At 38.8% G+C, this 19,538-nt stretch overlaps 1 protein-coding gene across 2 annotated transcripts in view; it reads left to right on the top strand.

The window, feature by feature from the left end:
* The first annotated feature begins 1,473 nt into the window (after positions 1–1,473).
* Slc25a16 (solute carrier family 25 member 16) overlaps positions 1,474–19,538 on the top strand; it is a 43,810-nt gene continuing 25,745 nt past the window's right edge. For both annotated transcript variants that reach the window (XM_026394648.2, XM_026394649.2), the window contains exons 1-2: positions 1,474–1,686; positions 10,744–10,836. In XM_026394648.2, coding sequence (XP_026250433.1) covers positions 1,566–1,686; positions 10,744–10,836 — 214 coding nt within the window. In that variant the 5' untranslated portion in view covers positions 1,474–1,565. The remainder of the gene's footprint in view (positions 1,687–10,743; positions 10,837–19,538) is intronic.

Here is a 19,538-nt window from a genome sequence, read left to right as displayed (position 1 = left end):
GAAAGCATCTCAATGGGTGGTTACAACTCAATATAGGCCAAAGAATGGGAAAGCATTTTGAGGTAGTGTTTTTTTTTTTTTTTTGGGGGGGGAGGTAACTGGAGGTAACGCAGGGGTACTTGGCCCATGAGCCACATCCCCAGCCCTGTTTTGAATTTTATTTATTTATTTATTTATTTTAAAGAGAGGGTGAGAGAGGAGAGAGAGAGAGAGAGAGAGAGAGAGAGAGAGAATTTTTTTTTTTTTAATTTTATTTATTTTTTAGTTTTCAGCAGACACAACATCTTTGTATGTGGTGCTGAGGATCGAACCCGGCCGCACACACCCCAGGCGAGCGCGCTACCACTTGAGCCACATCCCCAGCCCGAGAATTTTTAATATTTATTTTTTTTTAGTTCTCGGTGGACACAACATCTCTGTTGGTATGTGGTGCTGAGGATCCAACCGGGGCCTGCGCGCATACCAGGGGAGCGCGCTACCGCTTGAGCCACATCCCCAGCCCTTGAATTTTATTTAGAGACAGGGTCTCACTGAGTTGTTTAGCACTTGGCTTTTTTTTTTTTAATTTTTTTTTATTTTTTTTATTTTTTATTTTTTAATTTTTATTTTAGTTCTCCGTGGACACAACATCTTTGTTTGTATGTGGTGCTGAGGATCGAACAGGGGCCACACGCATGCCAGGCGAGCGCGCTACCGCTTGAGCCACATCCCCAGCCCAGCACTTGGCTTTTGCTGAGGTTGGCTTTCAACTTGTGATCCTCCTGTCTCAGCCTCCCAAGCCACTGAAATTACAGGTATGTGCGGAGTCTGGGCAGGTAGTGGATTTTGACAGGACCCTGAATAGCCACCCTTTCCATCTTCTGCCCCGAAAAGCAAAGCAGGCCTGGCAGATGCCTGTAATTCCAGTAACATGAGAGACTGAGATAGGATAATCACATGTTTGAACCCAGTTTTAGCAATTTGGTAAGACCCAAGGCAACTTAGTGAGACACTGTCTCAAAATTAAAAATATAAAAGGCTGGGGATGTGGTTCAATGGTTAAGCGACCCTGGATTCAATCCCCAGTATAAAAACAAACACTGCAAATGGGGTAGTAGAAGCCAGGCACAGTGGCGCAGGCCTTTAATCCCAGGAGCTCCAGAGTCTGAGGCAGGAAGATTGTGAGTTTAAAGCAAAAGCGAGGTGCTAAGCAACTCAGTGAGGCCTGTCTCTAATAAAATACAAACAGGGCTGGGGATGTGGCTCAGTAATTGAGTGCCCCTGAGTTCAATCCCCAATACCCCAAAATTAGAAAAAAAAAATAGGGGAGTAGAGAGGTGGGGCAAGGCTCGCTGGGGAGACCAGCCCGGAGATCTCCGTCTCCCTCAGGCCCCGCCCCACTCCAGACCCTTTGGGGCGTGACCCAGGCTCCGCCCCTGGGTTACGCCATCAGCGGGCGCCGTACCTGGAATCATTCGGCCCCGCCAGCTCGGCGGTCGGCCACCTGTCACTGCAGGCACCTGCCATGGTTCTGTTCCGTGGTTTGTAAGTTGGCAACCCACGTCCCCGCGGTGACTGTGGTCCTGATGGCTGCAGCGGCGGCCCTGGCAGCGGCCGAAACCCCTCCCGCCATGCCGCAGGCGGCAGGGGCCGGAGGGCCTACGGCCCGTCGTGACTTCTACTGGCTGCGCTCCTTCTTGGCCGGAGGTGAGTGTCCGCCCCAAGTCTTCTGGTTGCTTTCCTCCGGCTAAAATCGCTGGCAGATCGGGTGCTAGCGGCCTCTACGATATTCCCTACTCTGCTTCCGTACCCTGCAGGATGTTTACCCATACCTGCCTGTAATCTCATTCTAATAATCCTTGACTTGTGCCAGCCAGGTTCAAGGGAGTGGGACCTTGGGCTCTTGGGAAGAGGCTGGAGACCTGGAAGGACTAAGTCAAGCTGATATTATCCAGAGTTGGGTAGCCAGGAAAAGAGGCAGATCCCTTACACGAAACAAACTGGGCACTCCTTTCTTTTGTAAAGACTGGGTAACTGAGTGTGCAATTAGGTTTTGCTGTTTGCTTAAAGGAAAATAAATATTGGAGGTCAGCTTTTTAAAGATGACTGAGAAATTGTGTAAAATTAGCAAACTGTGTCAAAACTACTTGACAAGCCCTACTATTGATCTGACCACGAGACCAGAACATTCACATTGTCTCAAAGAAATTTCTTCTGCCTTGTCATAAAGAAGTGTTTTAATCTCTTCCCTCATGGTGTAATTGCTTGTCTGGGTTATCATCACTTAGTTATTTGACAGAGAATTTTAAAATTCCACATTATGAAGACTTGTTGAAATATATTATCTGTATTTTGCAGCAGTAACAACAATTAGTTTGTCCTCCTGATAAAAAGGGCATTCATTTATTCGTACTGGGAATATTTGAGTGCCAGATATGTGCCTACTTTTTTTTTTTTTAAAGATTTTTTTTTTTTAGAGAGAGAGAGAGAGAGAGAGAGAGAGAGAGAGAATTTTTATTATTTATTTTTTTTAGTTTTCGGCGGACACAACATCTTTGTTGGTATGTGGTGCTGAGGATCGAACCCGGGACGCACGCATGCCAGGCGAGCGCGCTACCGCTTGAGCCACATCCCCAGCCCCTGTGCCTACTTTTTGCTTTAGTATACATCAAAGAACACAAGAAAGGGGCTGGGGTTGTGACTCAGAGGTAGAGCGCTCCCCTAGCACGTGTGAGGCCCTGGGTTTCATCCTCAGCATTACATAAAAATAAATAAAGGTATTGTGTCCAACTACAACTAAAAAATAAATATTTAAAAAAAGGAACAAAAGAAATATCTATACCTTCCTGGAGTTTATGTTGGTTATGGAGTTGTAAGGTGAAGAATAAACAGAATGAAAATATAGTATGTTAGAAGGTGATGAATGCAATGGGAAGAAGTAGAAAGAAGAGAGGGAAGGCAGTGGAGTGGACAGTATTAAAGATGATGGCTGGGCTGGGGATGTGGCTCAAGCGGTAGCGTGCTCGCCTGGCATGCGTCCGGCCCAGGTTCGATCCTCAGCAACACATACAAACAAACATGTTGTGTCCGCTGAGAACTAAGAAAAAATAAATAAATATTAAAATTCTCTCTCTTTCTCTGTCCCCCTCTCTCTCTCACTCTCTCTTTAAAAAAATAAAATAAAATAAAGATGATGGCTGTGGTGTCTCACTGAGAGCTTGAAACTTGAGGGAACTTTTTTTTTTTTTTTTGGTACTAGATGTACTAGATATTGAACCCAGGAGTGCTTTACCACTGAGCTACATCCCCACCCTTTTAATTTTCTTATTTTGAGACAGAAGCTTGCTAAATTGCTGAGGCTGGCCTTGAACTTGTATCCTTCTGCCTCAGTCTCCTGAGTCACTGGGATTACAAATGTGTGCAACAATGCCTGGCAGAGAAGGCAAAGACTTTAAAGCCAGAAGGTCTGGTCTGCTGCAAGACTTTTGGCTGAAGACAAGTGGTGTTGATTAGGGAAGGAAGTTAGGTAAAGAGAGCAGGGAGAAGAAAATGAAGGGATCTTCCAAATCATGAAGATTCTGATTTTTACTCAGAGTGAAATGGGGAAATATTACAGATTTTTGTGTGTATCTATGTGTGCTGGTGCTTGAACCCAGGGCTGTTGTGCACTGAGCCACACCCCCAACCTTTTTTGTTTTATTTTTAGATAGGGGATCCCTAAGTTGCTGAGGCTGGCTTTGAATTGCCATCCTCTTACCTCAGCCTCCCAGGTCACTACCTCAGATGTGGATCACTGCACCTGGCAACATTACAGATATTGAACACAAAAGTGTCAGGCTATGACCTGGCTGCTCTGTTGAGAAAAACTGTAAGATGCACATATAGAAGCAAAGAGACCAGTTTGGGAGTTATTACAGTATATTATAGTAATTTCGATGATAGATGATAGTGGCTTGGATCAGCATAGTAGCTGTGAAGTTGGTGAGAAGTTGTGAGATTATGGATGTGTATATATATATATATATATATATATATATATATACACACATACATACACACACACACATACATACAACAAATAGGATTTTCTGACTCATTAGAGGTGAGGTGAGGGAAAGTCAAAGATGATTTGTTTTGGCCTGAGCAACTGCAAGGAGGTAGCTGTCATTGACTGAAGGCTATCATTGGAGCAATTTTTGTGGTGGTTTTTGGAAAGAGATCAGAAGTTGTTTTGAACATGTTGTATTTTACAATGTGGACTGGGTGTTGAACTAAATTCTTGGGAGATGTAGATTAGAATAGCAAGCAGGACTCATGTATTGCTGGTAGTACTATAGATTGGTAAAACCACTCCGAAGCACTGGTTAAGCAGTTATTTATGAAGCTGAATATTTGCATGCTATATATCTAATGGTTCCTAAGCATATACCAATATATAGACTGTATTTTTTTTGTAGTTGCCATATTCATAATAGCCAAAACCTAGAAGCAACCCCAATTTCTGTCAAAGTTAGGACGTGTAACTAAAATATGGTATACTAATAAATGAGATACTATGCATCACTGAAAATTAATGAATTATTGCCACACTTAACAATATGGAAGAATCTCACAAACATAATATTGAACAGCCGAAACCAGACAGTGGACTATGCATATACTGTGTCATTTTGTTTGTATAAAGGTCAAATATGATCAAAATTATATCTATGTTGTTAAAATCAGAAGAGTAGTTGATTATTTCTGAGGAGGGACAGATAGTATTTTGGGGAGCATTGGAAAAAGACTTTTGGGGGCTTAGTATAAGTATCCTATTTCTTTTCTTTTTTTTGTGTGTATGTGTTATTTTTTATTTTATTTATTTTTTTATTTGTTGCTGAAGACCGAACCCAGTGCCTCACATGTGCTAGGCAAGCACTCTGCCACTAAGCTATAACCCCAGCCCAAGTATCCTATTTCTTGATCTTAACATGATTGCATTCACTTTGCACTAATTTGTTAGGTGGCATGCTTATGATTTTTGTACTTTTATGTTTGTATCTTATACTTTACTACAGAAAAAATTTAATGAAAGAGGAAAGATTGGAAATAGCAAATATAGGAAATACTACAAAGGAATCTTGATTAAGCCAGATGGTTTTTAGAAGTTTCTATAGTATTTTATTTTATTTTTTGAACCCAGGGTACTGAACCACTGTGTTACATCCCTAGTCATTTTATTTTTAATTTAATTTAATTTTTTTTTGAGAGAGGGAGGGAGAGAGAGAGAGAGAGAGAGAGAGAGAGAGAGAGAGAGAGAGAGAATTTTTTTTTTTAATATTTATTTTTTAGTTTTCGGCAGACACAACATCTTTGTATGTGGTGCTGAGGATCGAACCAGGGCCGCACACATGCCAGGCGAGTGCGTGCGCTACCGCTTGAGCCACATCCCCAGCCCTTATTTTTTATTTTGAAACAGTTTCCTAGGTTGGCCTTGAACTTGTGATCTTTCTGCCTCAGCCTCCTGAATTTCTGTGATTATAGGCGTGTGCCACCATGTCTTATTCCATAGGATTTTTGACTTTTTTAAAAAGTAGGCTTACTGAAGTATACTTTATATACAGTAAAATTCACTCTTTTGAGGTACATAGTTAAATTCATCTTACCAAAAATGTATGAAGTCCACCATAGTCAAGATATAGAATAGTTTCATCACCCCAAAATAGTTCCACTTCCCTTGTGTCATTCTCCTCCTGTCATCCTCAGCTCCTGACAAGCACAGATCTATTTTCTGAAGCAAAAGGATTGAAACTCTAAGGCCAGCCTGGGCAATTAAGGGAGAGCCTGTCTCAAAAAAAAAAAAAAAAAAAAAAATTGGGGACTAGGGATATAACTTGAAGGTAGACCATTGCTTAGCATTCATGAAGCCCTGCTTCAATCTTCAGTACCACCTAAATGGAATATCTGGCTTTCTTCGCTTAGCAAAATGTTTTGAAAATTTACCCATGTTGTATGTATCAGAAGTTTGTTCCTTTTTTTTTCCTTCTCTCTCACTGCTGTGGATCAAATCCAGGGCCTCACTTGCTAGGCAAGAACTCTACCACTGAGTTATACTTCTAGCCCTTGTTTTCCTCATATCTATCTATAATGGGGATCAAACCCTGGGTACTTTACTACTAAGCAATATCCCCAGTCCCCAGCCATTTGGAATTTTAAAACATTAAATATTTTTATTTTTATTTATGTTTTTGTTTTTGCAGTACTGAGTATTGAACCCGGGGAAACCATATCTACCACTGACTATATCTCTGGCCCTTTTTATTTTTTATTTTAAGGTAGGGTCTTGGTAAGTTTCCCAGACTGGCCTTGAACTTGCAGTCGTCTTGCCTCAGCCTCTCTGATACCACCATGCTGCTGTTCCTTTTTTTTTTTTTTTTTTTTTTTATAAATGTAAATGGATAGAATGCCTTTATTTTATTTGTTTATTTTTATGTGGTACTAAGGACAAAACCCAGTGCCTCACACATGGTAGGCAAATGCTCTGCCACTGAGCTACAGCCCCAGCCCCAGCCCCGCTGCTGTTCCTTTTTACTAACAATATTTTTTACTAATAATATTTTTACTAATATTGTTACTAATAACTTTTTACTCATAATATTTTGTTGTATGGATATACCAAAGTTTCTTTCTTTCTTTTTTCTTCCTTTCTTTTTTGAAATGTTTTTTTCTTACATAGCCCAGTCAGGTCTCAAAAATTCCTGGGTTCAAGTGATCCTCCCACCTGAGCCTCCCAAGTAGCTGGAACTAGACATGTGTGCCACTGTGCCACATCTGTTGATGAAAATTTGATTTCTTCCTGGTTTTCCACTATCTGACTTAAGAGACTATGAAAAGTAGTCTTTTATGTGAGTTTCATCTCCTGGATGAAATCCTTTGGTTTCTTTCTTTTTTTTTTTTTTTTAAGAGAGAGAGAGAGAGAGAGAGAGAGAATTTTAATATTTATTTTTTAGTTTTCGGCAGACACAACATCTTTGTTTGTATGTAGTGCTGAGGATCGAACCCGGGCCGCATGCATGCCAGGCGAGTGCGCTACCGCTTGAGCCACATCCCCAGCCCCCTTTGGTTTCTTTATCCTTGGGCAAATTTCTAGGAAGGGACTCCTTACTCTTTTTTTTTTTTTTTGGTGCTGGGGATTGTGCATGCGAGACAAGGATTCTACTAACTGAGCTATATTCCCAGCCCTGACTCCTTGGCTTTAAGAGTATCATATAGGCTGGGGTTGTGGCTCAGTGGTAGAGTGCTTGCCTTGAATGTATGAGGCACTGAGTTTGATTCTCAGCACCACATACAAATAAAAAATAAAGGCCCATTAACAACTAAAATAATTAAAGAAATAAAATTTAAAAAAAAAGACATCTTTCACAGTTACTTTAAAAAAAGAAAAGAGTATCATGTTTAACTTTTTAAAATATACATTTCACAATTTATAAAAAGATGACAATAAACATGTTTACATCCTTTTACTCTTTGATAGTATGAAAAATTACAATCATCTTCTCTCAGGTTGGAATTAAAAAAAAAAAAAGGAAGCCAGGAGTGGTGGCACGTCTCAGCTACTCAGGACCAGGAGTTTAAGGCAGCTGCTCCTAGGCCAGGCTGGCTCCAGCTAGAGACCTCTGTGTTTTTTGGCTGGTGCAGTGGAGGAAAGGGCTCCAGAAGATTTATGAACCTTGAGAACCAGCCCTTAACTTTATTTTTTTTAATTTATAATTTTTGCAGTGCTGGGGATTGAACTCGGCAAGTGCTCTACCAATAAGCTACATCCTCTGGCTGTACTTAATTTAATAAGAAATTGCCAATTCTGAACACTGTGATGTACACTTGTAATCACAGCAGTTCCTGAGGCTGAGACAGGATGATTGCGAGTCTGAGGCCAGCCTCAGCAATTATCAAGGCCCTAAGCAACTTAATGAGACCCTGCCTCAAAAATGAAAAGGAGTGGGGATGTAGCTCAGTGGTAAAGTACCCCTGTTTTAACTCCCAGTACCAAAAAGTAAATAAATAAATAATAAATAATCCCAGTTACTTGGGAGGCTAAGACATGAGAATGACAAGTTCAAGGCCAATTGTGGCAGCTTAAAGAGACCCTATCTCAGGAAAAAAACACCCCCCCCCCCACGTAAGGGGCTGGGGATGTAGTTCAGTGTTCATGAGTTCAATCCCCAGTACCAAAAACAAAACAAAACAAAACAAAAAACCCCTGCTAAGTTATTTCCCAAAGCATCTGTTTTATTTTTTTATCCCCACTGCCTTGTCAGTACTTGTTGGTATTGTTAGGGTGTCTATGTATGTTTTTCATTTTTACAAGTGTTTAGTGTTATCTAATTGTGATTTTAATTCTTATTTTCTTGAAGAAAATGATGCTGAGCATCTTTTCATTTTATTGCCCATCTGTGTTTCTTTTGTTAAGTGCTGGTTCAAATTTTTGGAAGGCATGACTTTGAAGGTTGTATAGGAGTTTCACATCCAGGTGATAGGAAGGAATACTGCTGGGCAAGTTATTTAACCTCTTGTACCTTAGTTTTCCCATCCTCAAAAGATAATATAAGTCTACTTACCTTAAATAATTGTTCTAATGATTAAACTGGAATAGTAAAAGCCTTGGCAAAGGCCCACAATTAAATTTCTTAGGCTAGTGCCTAGTACAAAGTAAATACTGAGTATTTGTTAACTATTATGGTTAGCAGTGCTTTGGGCAAATCTCTTTTGTTCAATCTTCCTTTTCTTTTCTTTCTTTCTTTCTTTCTTTTTTTTTTTTTTTTTTTTAGTGCTTCTACCACTGAGCTACCTCTAGTCTAGTTGCTTTCTCTTAAAAGAAAGATAAAAGCAGCAGCTGGGCGCAGTGGTGCTCCTGTATTCTTAGCTGCTCTGGAGGTTGAAGCAGGAGGATATCAAGTTCAAGGCCAGCTTTGGCCATTTTGGGGGGGACTTTGTCTCAAAATGAAATAAAAAGAGGTCAGTGGTAGAGTACCCCTGGGTTCAATTTTCAGTACTGAAAAATAAATAAATAAATAGATAGATAAATGGGTGGTGGTGCTGGAAATATGATATAGCACAGTGGTAGAGTGCTTCTTAGCTTGTACAAGTTCCTAGATTTGATCTCTTGCACTGCAAAATAAAGATGAAAGCTACTTGACCTAACTGAAATGGACTATTGGGTTGTTGATTAATTAAGCTTTGAAGCAGTAGGAAATTAAGATACTATTAAACTACTTATTGAATACATTCTAAATAATTTCATTTGGTGGTTAATCCATACATGACTGAGAAGATAATAATGTATCATAAAATAATATGAAAGCAAATAAAACCAGATGCAAATGACTTTTAATTTATCCTCAATTTTGGATAGCCTGCTATTTCTATTAGTTCAAATAAGAAAAAAAATAAAACTTTTATAAATATAAACTTTTATATTACAGTACAAATATACATTTAATTTTTGGATATCTCAAAGGGTGGGCTTTAATATTAGTTACACGCTGAGCTGTCAAGTACAGTGGGTATGGACTTTATGATTTTATGGGCTAGACCCTGCATTGGTCTTTGGTGATGCATCAGTGAAGGAGATCCACAAAATTCTTGTCCTCTTGACCCTTCTGAAATACAGATTTTTTAAATATTTATTTTTTAGTTGTAGTTCAACACATTATCTTTATTCTATTTATTTATTTATATGTGGTGCTGAGGATTGAAACCAGGGCCTTGCACGTGCTAGGCAAGTGCTCTACCTCTGAGCCACAACCCCAGCCCCTGAAATATATATTTGATGGTGAAGAATTTAATGTACTCAAACCAAAGGCTTTTTTGCTCACCTTTTATAATAGTAACAACTCATCTTATTGAGTGCTTCTACGATACTGGAAAGTATTGTAGAAAAGTCTTTATGTGATCACTTTTGAAGCATTCCATGCTGATAGGTCAGTAGCATTCTGATCAATGTTAAAGTCCATGTAAGCACTTTACTCTGTTTTCATCCACACATATGGCCAGTGGCACAAAGTAGAAACTAAATACAAAGTTGCTGAATGTATAAATGAATGACTGCTTTTATGGGTAAAAGTTGGTTGTTTTGGGACTGGGGTTGTTGCTCAGTGGTAGAGCACTTGCCTGGCATGTGTGAGGCCCTGGGTTTGATCCTCAGCACCATTTATAAACAAATACATACATAAATAAAATAAAGGTCCATTGACAACTAAAAAAAATAACAAAAAAAAAAGTTGGTTGTTTTAATGTAAAATTCATCCAAGAAGAAGAGATGCTTATTAGAAACAGAACGTTGCAGTTGGGTAAATACCTTTAAGTGCTAGTCTCCATAGATACATTTTAGCAAAATTCCAGGGTTCACCAGGTACTGGGGAGTGATTTATACTCCCCAAACTTATTTTTTTTTTTAAGTTTTTACTATTTATTTTTTAGTTATTGGCGGACACAACATCTTTGTATGTGGTGCTGAGGATCGAACCCGGGCTGCACACATGCCAGGCGAGCGCACTACCGCTTGAGCCATATCCCCAGCCCCCCAAACTTATTTTTAAGTCTGACATTCTCAATTATTAAATTACAGGAAATGGGGGCAAATCATCTGCATATCCCTGCTACTGGGCAATTCTATCCATGGAGACCAAATTAAAGATCAGTGGGTTTGCTGGTTGGACAAATAAGGATTTCCCTGTAGAAAGAAATGATATGCAATTTATTTCTGACCTTTTAAACAATTTTTAGGGATTGCCGGATGCTGCGCCAAAACAACGGTTGCTCCTTTGGATCGAGTAAAAGTTTTATTACAAGCTCACAATCACCATTACAAGCATTTAGGTAAGTTAATAGATTATAAAAATGAAAGTGAAATAAAAAAAATATCCATCTGCTTGCTGGTTTCCCATTGTAAATTATAATGGAAAGAGGTAGAAAAGGGAATTCAAATTTGGTGGTAAATATATGTCTCTTATTCATTTTAATCTGTTCATTTGTAATAGTGGTTATATGTATTTATCATTTTAGGGTACTGATATTTTCCAAGCCAAAATCTTGGAATCATGGAAGTAAGTACAGTTTTTATTGGGATCAATGAGTTACATACTTCACAGATACACATAATAACTCGGCCTGATTTTTTAATTCAATGAGTGGAGATACAATTTTTTTTTTTTTTAAAGAGAGAGTGAAAGGGACAGAGAGAGAGAGAGAATTTTTTTTAACATTTATTCATTTTTTCTTAGTTCTCGGCGGACACAACATCTTTGTTGGTATGTGGTGCTGCTGAGGATCGAACCCGGGCCGCACGCATGCCAGGCGAGCGCGCTACCTCTTGAGCCACATCCACAGCCCCGAGATACAATTTTTAATAAATATAAAACTGAAATAATAACTCCTTTAAATACTTAAATAGGCCAGGATTAGGGGGGCTAGTGGTGCACACCTGTAATCCCAGCTACTCAGAAGATCTGAGGCTGGAGGATCACAAGTTCAAGGCAGTTTAGAGAGACCCTGTCTCAAAATAAAATAAAAAAGACTGAGGATGGGGGCTGGGGATGTGGCTCAAGCGGTAGTGCGCTCGCCTGGCATGCGTGAGACCCGGGTTCGATCCTCAGCACCACATACAAACAAAGATGTTGTGTCCGCCAATAACTAAAAAATAAAGAAATATTAAAAAAAAAAAAAAAAGACTGAGGATGTAATTTAGTGGTAGAGCACTTTCCTAGCATGTGTAAAGCCCCGGATTTAATCCCCAGGACTATAGGGAGAAAACAATGAAACAAGCCTTCTAGAAATATTAGAATTTCTAGAACTTTTCCAATATTACAAGTAGAATTTATTGTAATTAGTTTCAGATAAACTTGATTTCTTAAGAAAATATCAAGACTTTAGATATTCCTCACAAATGTAAAATTCAGTCTTCTTCTTTTTTTTGAGGGGTGGGGCGTACAGGGAATACCAGGGATGAACTTGAGCACTAGGCCACTGAGCCACATCCCCAGCCCTATTTTGTATTTTATTTAGAGATAGGATTTCACTGAGTTGCTAAGTACCTGCCTTTTGCTGAGGCTGGTTTTGAACGATCCTCTTGCCTCAATCTCTTGAGTTACTGGGGATTACAGGCATGGGTCACCGTGTGCTCAGCTCTTTTAAAATTTTGTGACAGTTTCCCTAAACTGCCCAGGCTGGCTTTATACTTTTTTTTTTTTCATTTTATTTTTGTGGTACTAAGGATTGAACCCAGGGCACTGAACTACATTTTCTGTCCTTTTTGTTTTGTTTTGAAACAGGGTCTGGCTAAATTGCCCAAGCTGGCTTTGTATTTATGATTCTCTTGCCTCAGCCTCCTGAGATGCTGGAATAACAGACATATACTACCATACTTAGCCCAATATGTATAATTTTTATTTTTATGTATTAGTTTTAAAAATGAAAAAGAAAGATGATAATGGAACTGAAAAATTTCTGTCACCTGGTGAGTGACATGGAAACATCATAAGTATTACTTAAGTGTTTATGGTAATGCTGCTGTAACTGCCTATTGTAGAAAATCATAACATCTACAATTATGTACAGTGCATTAAAATTTGATTGTTATAATAAATGATCAAATTATTGGTTTTTGAAAAGCACTGTTATTGTTATTATTTGCAGTGCTAGGGATTGAACCCAGTTGAGCTCTGATACTGAGCTACATCCTCATCCCCAGACCCTGATATATATATAATTTTTTTTTTTTGGTACTGGAGAATCTAGGGGTGCTTTACCATTGAACTATATTCCCAGGCTTTTTAATTTATTAATTATTATTATTATTATTATTATTATTATTATTAGTATTTGTGCTGCTGGGGATTGAAGTTAGGGGCCTGTGCATGTGAGCAAGCATTCGACCAACTGAACTGAACTATATCCCAACCCTTTTTACTTATTTTTTTTTTTTTTTTGGTACTGAGGATTGAACCCATGGGTGAGAGCCACATTTTCAGCCATTTTTATTTTTTATTTTGAGACAGGGTCTTACTAAGTTGCTTAGGGTCTCAGTGATTTGTTGAGGCTAGCCTTGAACTTGAGATCCTCAGCCCTCAAATTGCTGGGATTACAGGCCTGTGCCACCATGCCCTGTCCCTTTTATTATTATTCCTATTTTAAAAATATTTTTTAGTAATTATTTGTATGTGGTACTGAGGATTGAACCCAGTGCCTCACACATGCTAGGCAAGTGCTCTGCCACTGAGCCTCAACCCTAGTTCCTATTTTTTAATTTTGAGATAAGTCTCACTCAGTTGCTTATGGCCTTGCCAAATTGCTGAGGCCCAGTCCCTGATTTTAAATATTGATACAGGGTTAGCCTTCAATTTGATTTTCTCCTGCCTCAGCCTTCTGAGTAACTAAAATAACAGGTGTGTACATCATGTCTGATTTAAAAAAAAAAGCATTATTTATATATTTAAAAAAATTCTAAACAATCCAGAATGTTTCAGAATAGGGAATTGGCAAAATAAGTTTTGGTTTATTCATGTTATAGACTGTTTTGCCCTCAGAAAAAATTTATTAGGGCTGGAGATGTGGCTCAAGCAGTAGCGCACTCACCTGGCATGCGTGCGGCCCGGGTTCGATCCTCAGCACCACATACCAACAAAGATGTTGTGTCCCCCGTAAATGAAAAATAAATGTTAAAAAGTTCTCTCTCTCTCTAAAAAAAAAAGAGAAAAAATTTATTAAAGCCAGGTATGGTGTTGCACACATGTAATACCAGTGGCTGTGAGGCTGAGGCAGGAGAATGGCGAATTCAAAGCTAGCCTCATCACCTTAGAGAGACCCTGTCTCAAAATAAAAAATAAAAAGGGCTGGAGATGTGGCTTAGTGGTTAAGTGACCCTGGGTTTAATATCTAATTAAAAAAATTATGAAAGAATACTAGATGGGTACATTGGTACACGCCTATAATCCAAGTTATTTGGAGACTAATTAAAAAAAATTTTATGAAAGAATACTAGCTGGGTACATTGGTACATGCCTATAATCCAAGTTATTTGGAGACTCAGACAGGGCTTCCCAAGTCATGAAATTGAGACCAGCTTGGACAATATAAAGTAATACTCCATCTCAAGTATGGCGCTGTAGCTCAGTGGCAGAGTGCTTGCCTGGTATGTGTGAGGCACTGGGTTTGATCCTTAGCACCATAAGAAAATAAACAAATAAAATAAAGCCATACTCTCTGTCTGCGACTATGAAAAAAAATTTAGTACCTTTATTTTATTTATATATGGTGCTGAGGTTCAAACCCAGGGCCTCACACATACTAGGCGTGTACTCTATCACTGAACTACAACCCTGGCAGTGTTCCATATAGAAAGATGTTTTATAAGATAAATAAGAATCAATAATTTTCCAATTAGATTTTTTTTTTCAACTGGGGATTGATTCCTGGTTCAGTTTACTATTGAGCTATATCCTCAACCATTATCTATTATTATTATTATTATTATTATTTTGTTTAGAGACAGAGTCTCACTGAATTGCTAATGCCTCAAAAAGTTGCTGAGGTTGGCCTTAAATTTACAGTCCTCCTCCTCAACATTTTTTTTTTTTTTTTTTTTTTTTGGTGGTGCTGGGGCTTGACCCCAGGGCCTTGTGCATACCAACTGAGCTATCTCCCCAGCCCCCCTCCCTCATTCTGGAATGACAAATGTACACTACTGCACCCAGATCCAATTAGATTTTTTTTTCCCATTAGATTTTTTTTTTTTTAAGAGAGAGAGAGAGAGAGAGAGAGAAATCCAATTAGATTTTTTTCCCATTAGATTTTTTTTTTGAGAGAGAATTTTTTAATATTTATTTTTTAGTTTTCGGTGGACACAACATCTTTATTTTATTTTTATGTAGTGCTGAGGATTGAACCCAGCGCCCCGCGCATGCCAGGCAAGCGCACTACCGCTTGAGCCACATCCCCAGCCCTCCCATTAGATTTTTTAAAATGAAATTCTCCTCAGCCGTTTACGATGGTGTGCATCTATAATCCCAGTGGCTCGGGAGGCTGAGGCAGGAGGATCTTGAGTTCAAAGCAAGCCTCAGCAATTTAGTAAGGCACTTAGCAACTCAGTGAGACCCTGTCTCTAAATAAAATACAAAATAGGACTGGGAGTGTGGCTCAGTGGTTGAATACCCCTTGGTTCAATCCTCAGTATCAAAACAAAAAAATAATGAGGTGAGTATGTAGCTTCATGGTAGAGGACCCTTGAGTTCAATTCCCAGTACTGGAAAAAATATTGCAACTCTTTTTGAATGTGTGTGTGGTGCAGGGGATTGAACCCAGGACTTTGTGCATGTGAGGCAAGCACTCTACCAACTCAGTTATATCCCCAGCCCTAGTAATGAATTCTATATCTTCACATTATGTACCTGTCATGTGTAGAGAAAAGCAGACCTTTGAATTTATTGAGAGATTATATAAAACCTGGAAAGAAGGAATCAATCTTCTTTTGTTGTCTAAATTGAAAGCAAAACGAGATGAATACCAGTATCTCCTGGTGTTCTACCGTGTACCAGCCTTTCAGTGTCCAAACAGAAATGTTTTATTCCTTTAACCTTCTCCCCATGCTGGTGTGTGTTGGTTTGTTTTCAGATTTGTAATCATATGTAATCATAGATTACATATTCACATTAGATTTCATGCTCTACAGAGATGCATACTGTGGGTTACAGTATACCCTATAAGGCTTGCAAAGTATGAAGTGGAATTCCTGGAATGTAACTGTGAACTATTGATATAGTATTTGGGGTGCTGTGTATTTTTAAATATACAAGCCCAAACCAAAAAAAAAAATTGTAGGTTTTTGTTTTTGTACTAGGATTTGAACCCCAGGGGTACTCTACTACTATGCTATATCACCAACCCTTGTTTTTTTTTGTTTTTTTTTTTTTTTTAGTTGTTAATGGACATTTATTTTATTTATATGTGGTGCTGAGTATTGAACCCAGGGCTCTCACATGCTAGGCAAGTGCTCTGTTACTGAGCCACAACCCCAGCCCATCACCAACCCTTTTTATGTATTTATTTTTATTTTGAAACCCGGTCTTGCTAAATTGCCCTGGTTGGTCTTGGATTTAAATTTGTAATCCTCCTACCTTAGTCTCCCAAGTAGCTAAAATTATAGGTATGTGATTAAGTGCCTAGCAGTTAATTTCATTTCTAAAAATAGTTTTAGGGCTGGATGCAGTGCCCTGCCTCTAAACCCAGCTACTCAGAAGGCTAAGGCAGGAGAATCTGAAGTTCCAGGAGAGCCTGGGCAACTCAGTGAGACCCTGTCTTCAAGCTAAAAATAAAGAGTTGGGCCAGGTGGTTCGCACCTGTATTCCCAGCAACTTGGGAGGCTGAGGCAAGAGGACAAGTTCAAGGACAGTATCAGCAATTGAGTGAGGCCCTAAGAAATTTAGCAAGAATATATTTCATTTTTTTTTCTTTAGAGAGAGTGAGAGAGAGAGTGGGACAGAGAGAGAGAGAGAGAGAGAATTTTAATATTTATTTATTTTTTCTTAGTTCTCGGCGGACACAACATCTTCGTTTGTATGTGGTGCTGAGGATCGAACCCCGGCCGCACGCACACTAGGCGAGCGCGCTACCGCTTGAGCCACATCCCCAGCCCCAGGAAGAATATATTTCAAAAAAGAATTTTGACAGGTGCCATGGTCCTCGCCTATATTTGCAGTGGCTGTGAAGGCTGAGGAAGGAAAATTGCAAGTTCAAAGCCAGACTCAGAAACTTAGCAAGGCCCTAAGCAACTTAGTGATACCCTGTCTCAAAATAAAAAATAAAAAGGCTGGGGAAGTGACTCAGTGGTAAAACTCCCCTGAGTTAAATCCCAGTGCTAAATAAATAAAAAGGGCTGGGGATGTAGCTCACTGGTAAAGTACCCCTGGGTTCATTCTTCACTACCAGAATAAATAGATAAACAAACAAACAAACAAATGTTCTGAGGATGTAGCTCAGTGGTAGAGTGCCACCACTTTCAATCCCTAGTATTATAAATAAATAAGTAAATAAAGATTTTGAGCATTTTATTCTAACCCCTTTAGATTTATAAGATAGTTATTCGAAATTTTCTTTTGAAAATATTTACCCTTTTTAATTGTTGCATATAATTGTACATATTTATGAGGTACCATGCTTTTTTAAAAAAATATATTTTTTTTATTTTTAGTTGGACATAATACCTTTATTTTGTTTATTAATTTTTATGTGGTGCTGAGGTTCGAACCCAGGACCTCACAGGGCCTCACATGTGGTAGGCGAGGGCTCTACTGCAGAGCCAGAACCCCAGCTCCTGGGGTACCATGCTTTTAAATTTTATTTATTAATTTTAAAAAAATTTTGTGGCAGTGGGGTTATTTTGGGAAGATTAAACCTAGGGATGCTCTAAGACTGAACCATACCTCCAGTCCTATTTATTATTTGTTTGAATATATATTATTATTATTATTATTATTTAAAGAGAGAGAGAAAGAGAGAGAGAATTTTTTAGTATTTATTGTTTAGTTTTCGGAGGACACAGCATCTTTATTTTATTTGTATGTAGTGGTGAGGATTGAACCCAGGGTTGCACACATGCCAGGCGAGCCCACTACCGCTTGAGCCACATCTCCAGCCCCGAATATATATTATTTTAACAAGGTTGATAATTTATATAATATAAAAGCAAAATGTTTCCTCTTCTTGTTTCAATTTGAAATTAAGCAGTTTTAAAAGTCTCTTTCATTTTCTTCCAGAGCTAACATATACATATGTAAGCATGTACTTATATTTTACCAAATATTAGTTCCTCTAATCCTTACTTAATAAAAAGTAAGTAAAAATACAGAGGAGAAGTATTTATTTATTTATTTTTATTTTTAATTTTTTTTATTTTTTTTTATTTTTTTATTTTTAAAGAGAGAGTGAGAGAGGAGAGAGAGAGAGAGAGAGAGAGAGAGAGAGAGAGAGAGAGAGAGAGAGAGAGAATTTTTGATATTTATTTTTAAGTTCTCGGCGGACACAACATCTTTGTTTGTATGTGGTGCTGAGGATCGAACCCGGGCCGCACGCATGCCAGGCGAGCGCGCTACCGCTTGAGCCACATCCCCAGCCCTATTTTTAATTTTTTTTAGAGAGAATTTTAATATTTATTTTTCAGTTCTCGGCGGACACAACATCTTTGTTGGTATGTGGTGCTGAGGATCGAACCCGGGCCGCACGCATGCCAGGCGAGCGCGCTACCGCTTGAACCACATCCCCAGCCCGAGAAGGATTTATTTTTTTAAATGTATTTTTTAGTTGTAGTTGGACACAATACTTTTATTTTATTTATTTTTATGTGGTGCTAAGGATCAAACCCAGGGTCTAGGACATGCTAGGCGAGCACTCTACCCGTGAGCCACAACCCCAGCCCCTCCCTCCCCCTTTTAAAATTCTCATTATTTTTATATCTATTTATCTATCTATCTACCTACCTAGTTATTTATTTATTTGTGTATGTGTGTATGTGTGTGGGGTGGGGATTGAACCAAGGCCTTGTGTATGCTAGGCAAGCACTCTACCAACTGAGCTATATCCCCAGCCTTGGAGAAGGCTTTCAATAATGAATAAGCTTTTTTATTTTTATTTTTTGTGGTACTCGCAATTGAACTCAGGAGTACTCTGCCTCTGAGCTACATCACCATCCCTTTTTTAATTTTAATATTTGAGATAGGGTCTTGCTATACTGCCCGGGGCACCCTCCTGAGTTACTGGGATGACAGGTGTGGCCATTGCACATGGCATAGAAATTTGATATAATATATACATATGGAACTTTGCATGCTGCTGAGAATGCACATTTTTTTCAAACACTGTTTATAACACTTGCAAAAATGAGTCCAGTGTTATAAAGAAATAGTTGATTTTCCAAAGTAAAAACAGGACAGCCTAGTGTTGTGCATCTGTAATCCCAGTGACTCAAGGGGCTAAAGCAAGAGGATTGCAAGTTCTAGGTCAGCTTCAGCAATTTAGTGAAACCCTGTCTCAAAAAATAAAAAGGGCTGGGCATGTAGTTCAGTGGTAGAGTGCCCTGGGTTCGATCTCCAATATTAAAAAAATAAAAAAATGATAGCCTATAGGTTGATATATTTAACAGGTATTAATTTGGAAAGGTTCAACATCCACTTTTTTTTGGGGCGGGGGGCGGGTACTGGGGATTGAACTCAGGAACACTCAACTACTGAGCCACGTCCCCAGCTCTATTTTGTATTTAGAGAAGGGGTCTCATTGAGTTGCGCCTTGCTGTTACCAAGGCTGGCTTTGAATTTGTAATATTCCTGCCTCAGCCTCCCAAATTGCTGGGATTACAGGCATGTGCCATCACACCTGGCTGTGCTTTCTTTCTTTTTTTATACTTTATTTATTTAAAATATTTTTTTAGTTGTTGATAGATCTTTATTTTATTTATTTATATGTGGTACTAAGGATGGAACCCAGTGGCTCACACATGCCAGGCAGGCACCTACAACTGAGCCACAACCCAGCCC

Source organism: Urocitellus parryii, chromosome 5 (genome assembly GCF_045843805.1).
Source record: "Urocitellus parryii isolate mUroPar1 chromosome 5, mUroPar1.hap1, whole genome shotgun sequence".
Classification (NCBI taxonomy): Eukaryota; Metazoa; Chordata; class Mammalia; order Rodentia; family Sciuridae; genus Urocitellus; species Urocitellus parryii.
This window is presented reverse-complemented; position numbering and strand designations above follow the sequence as displayed.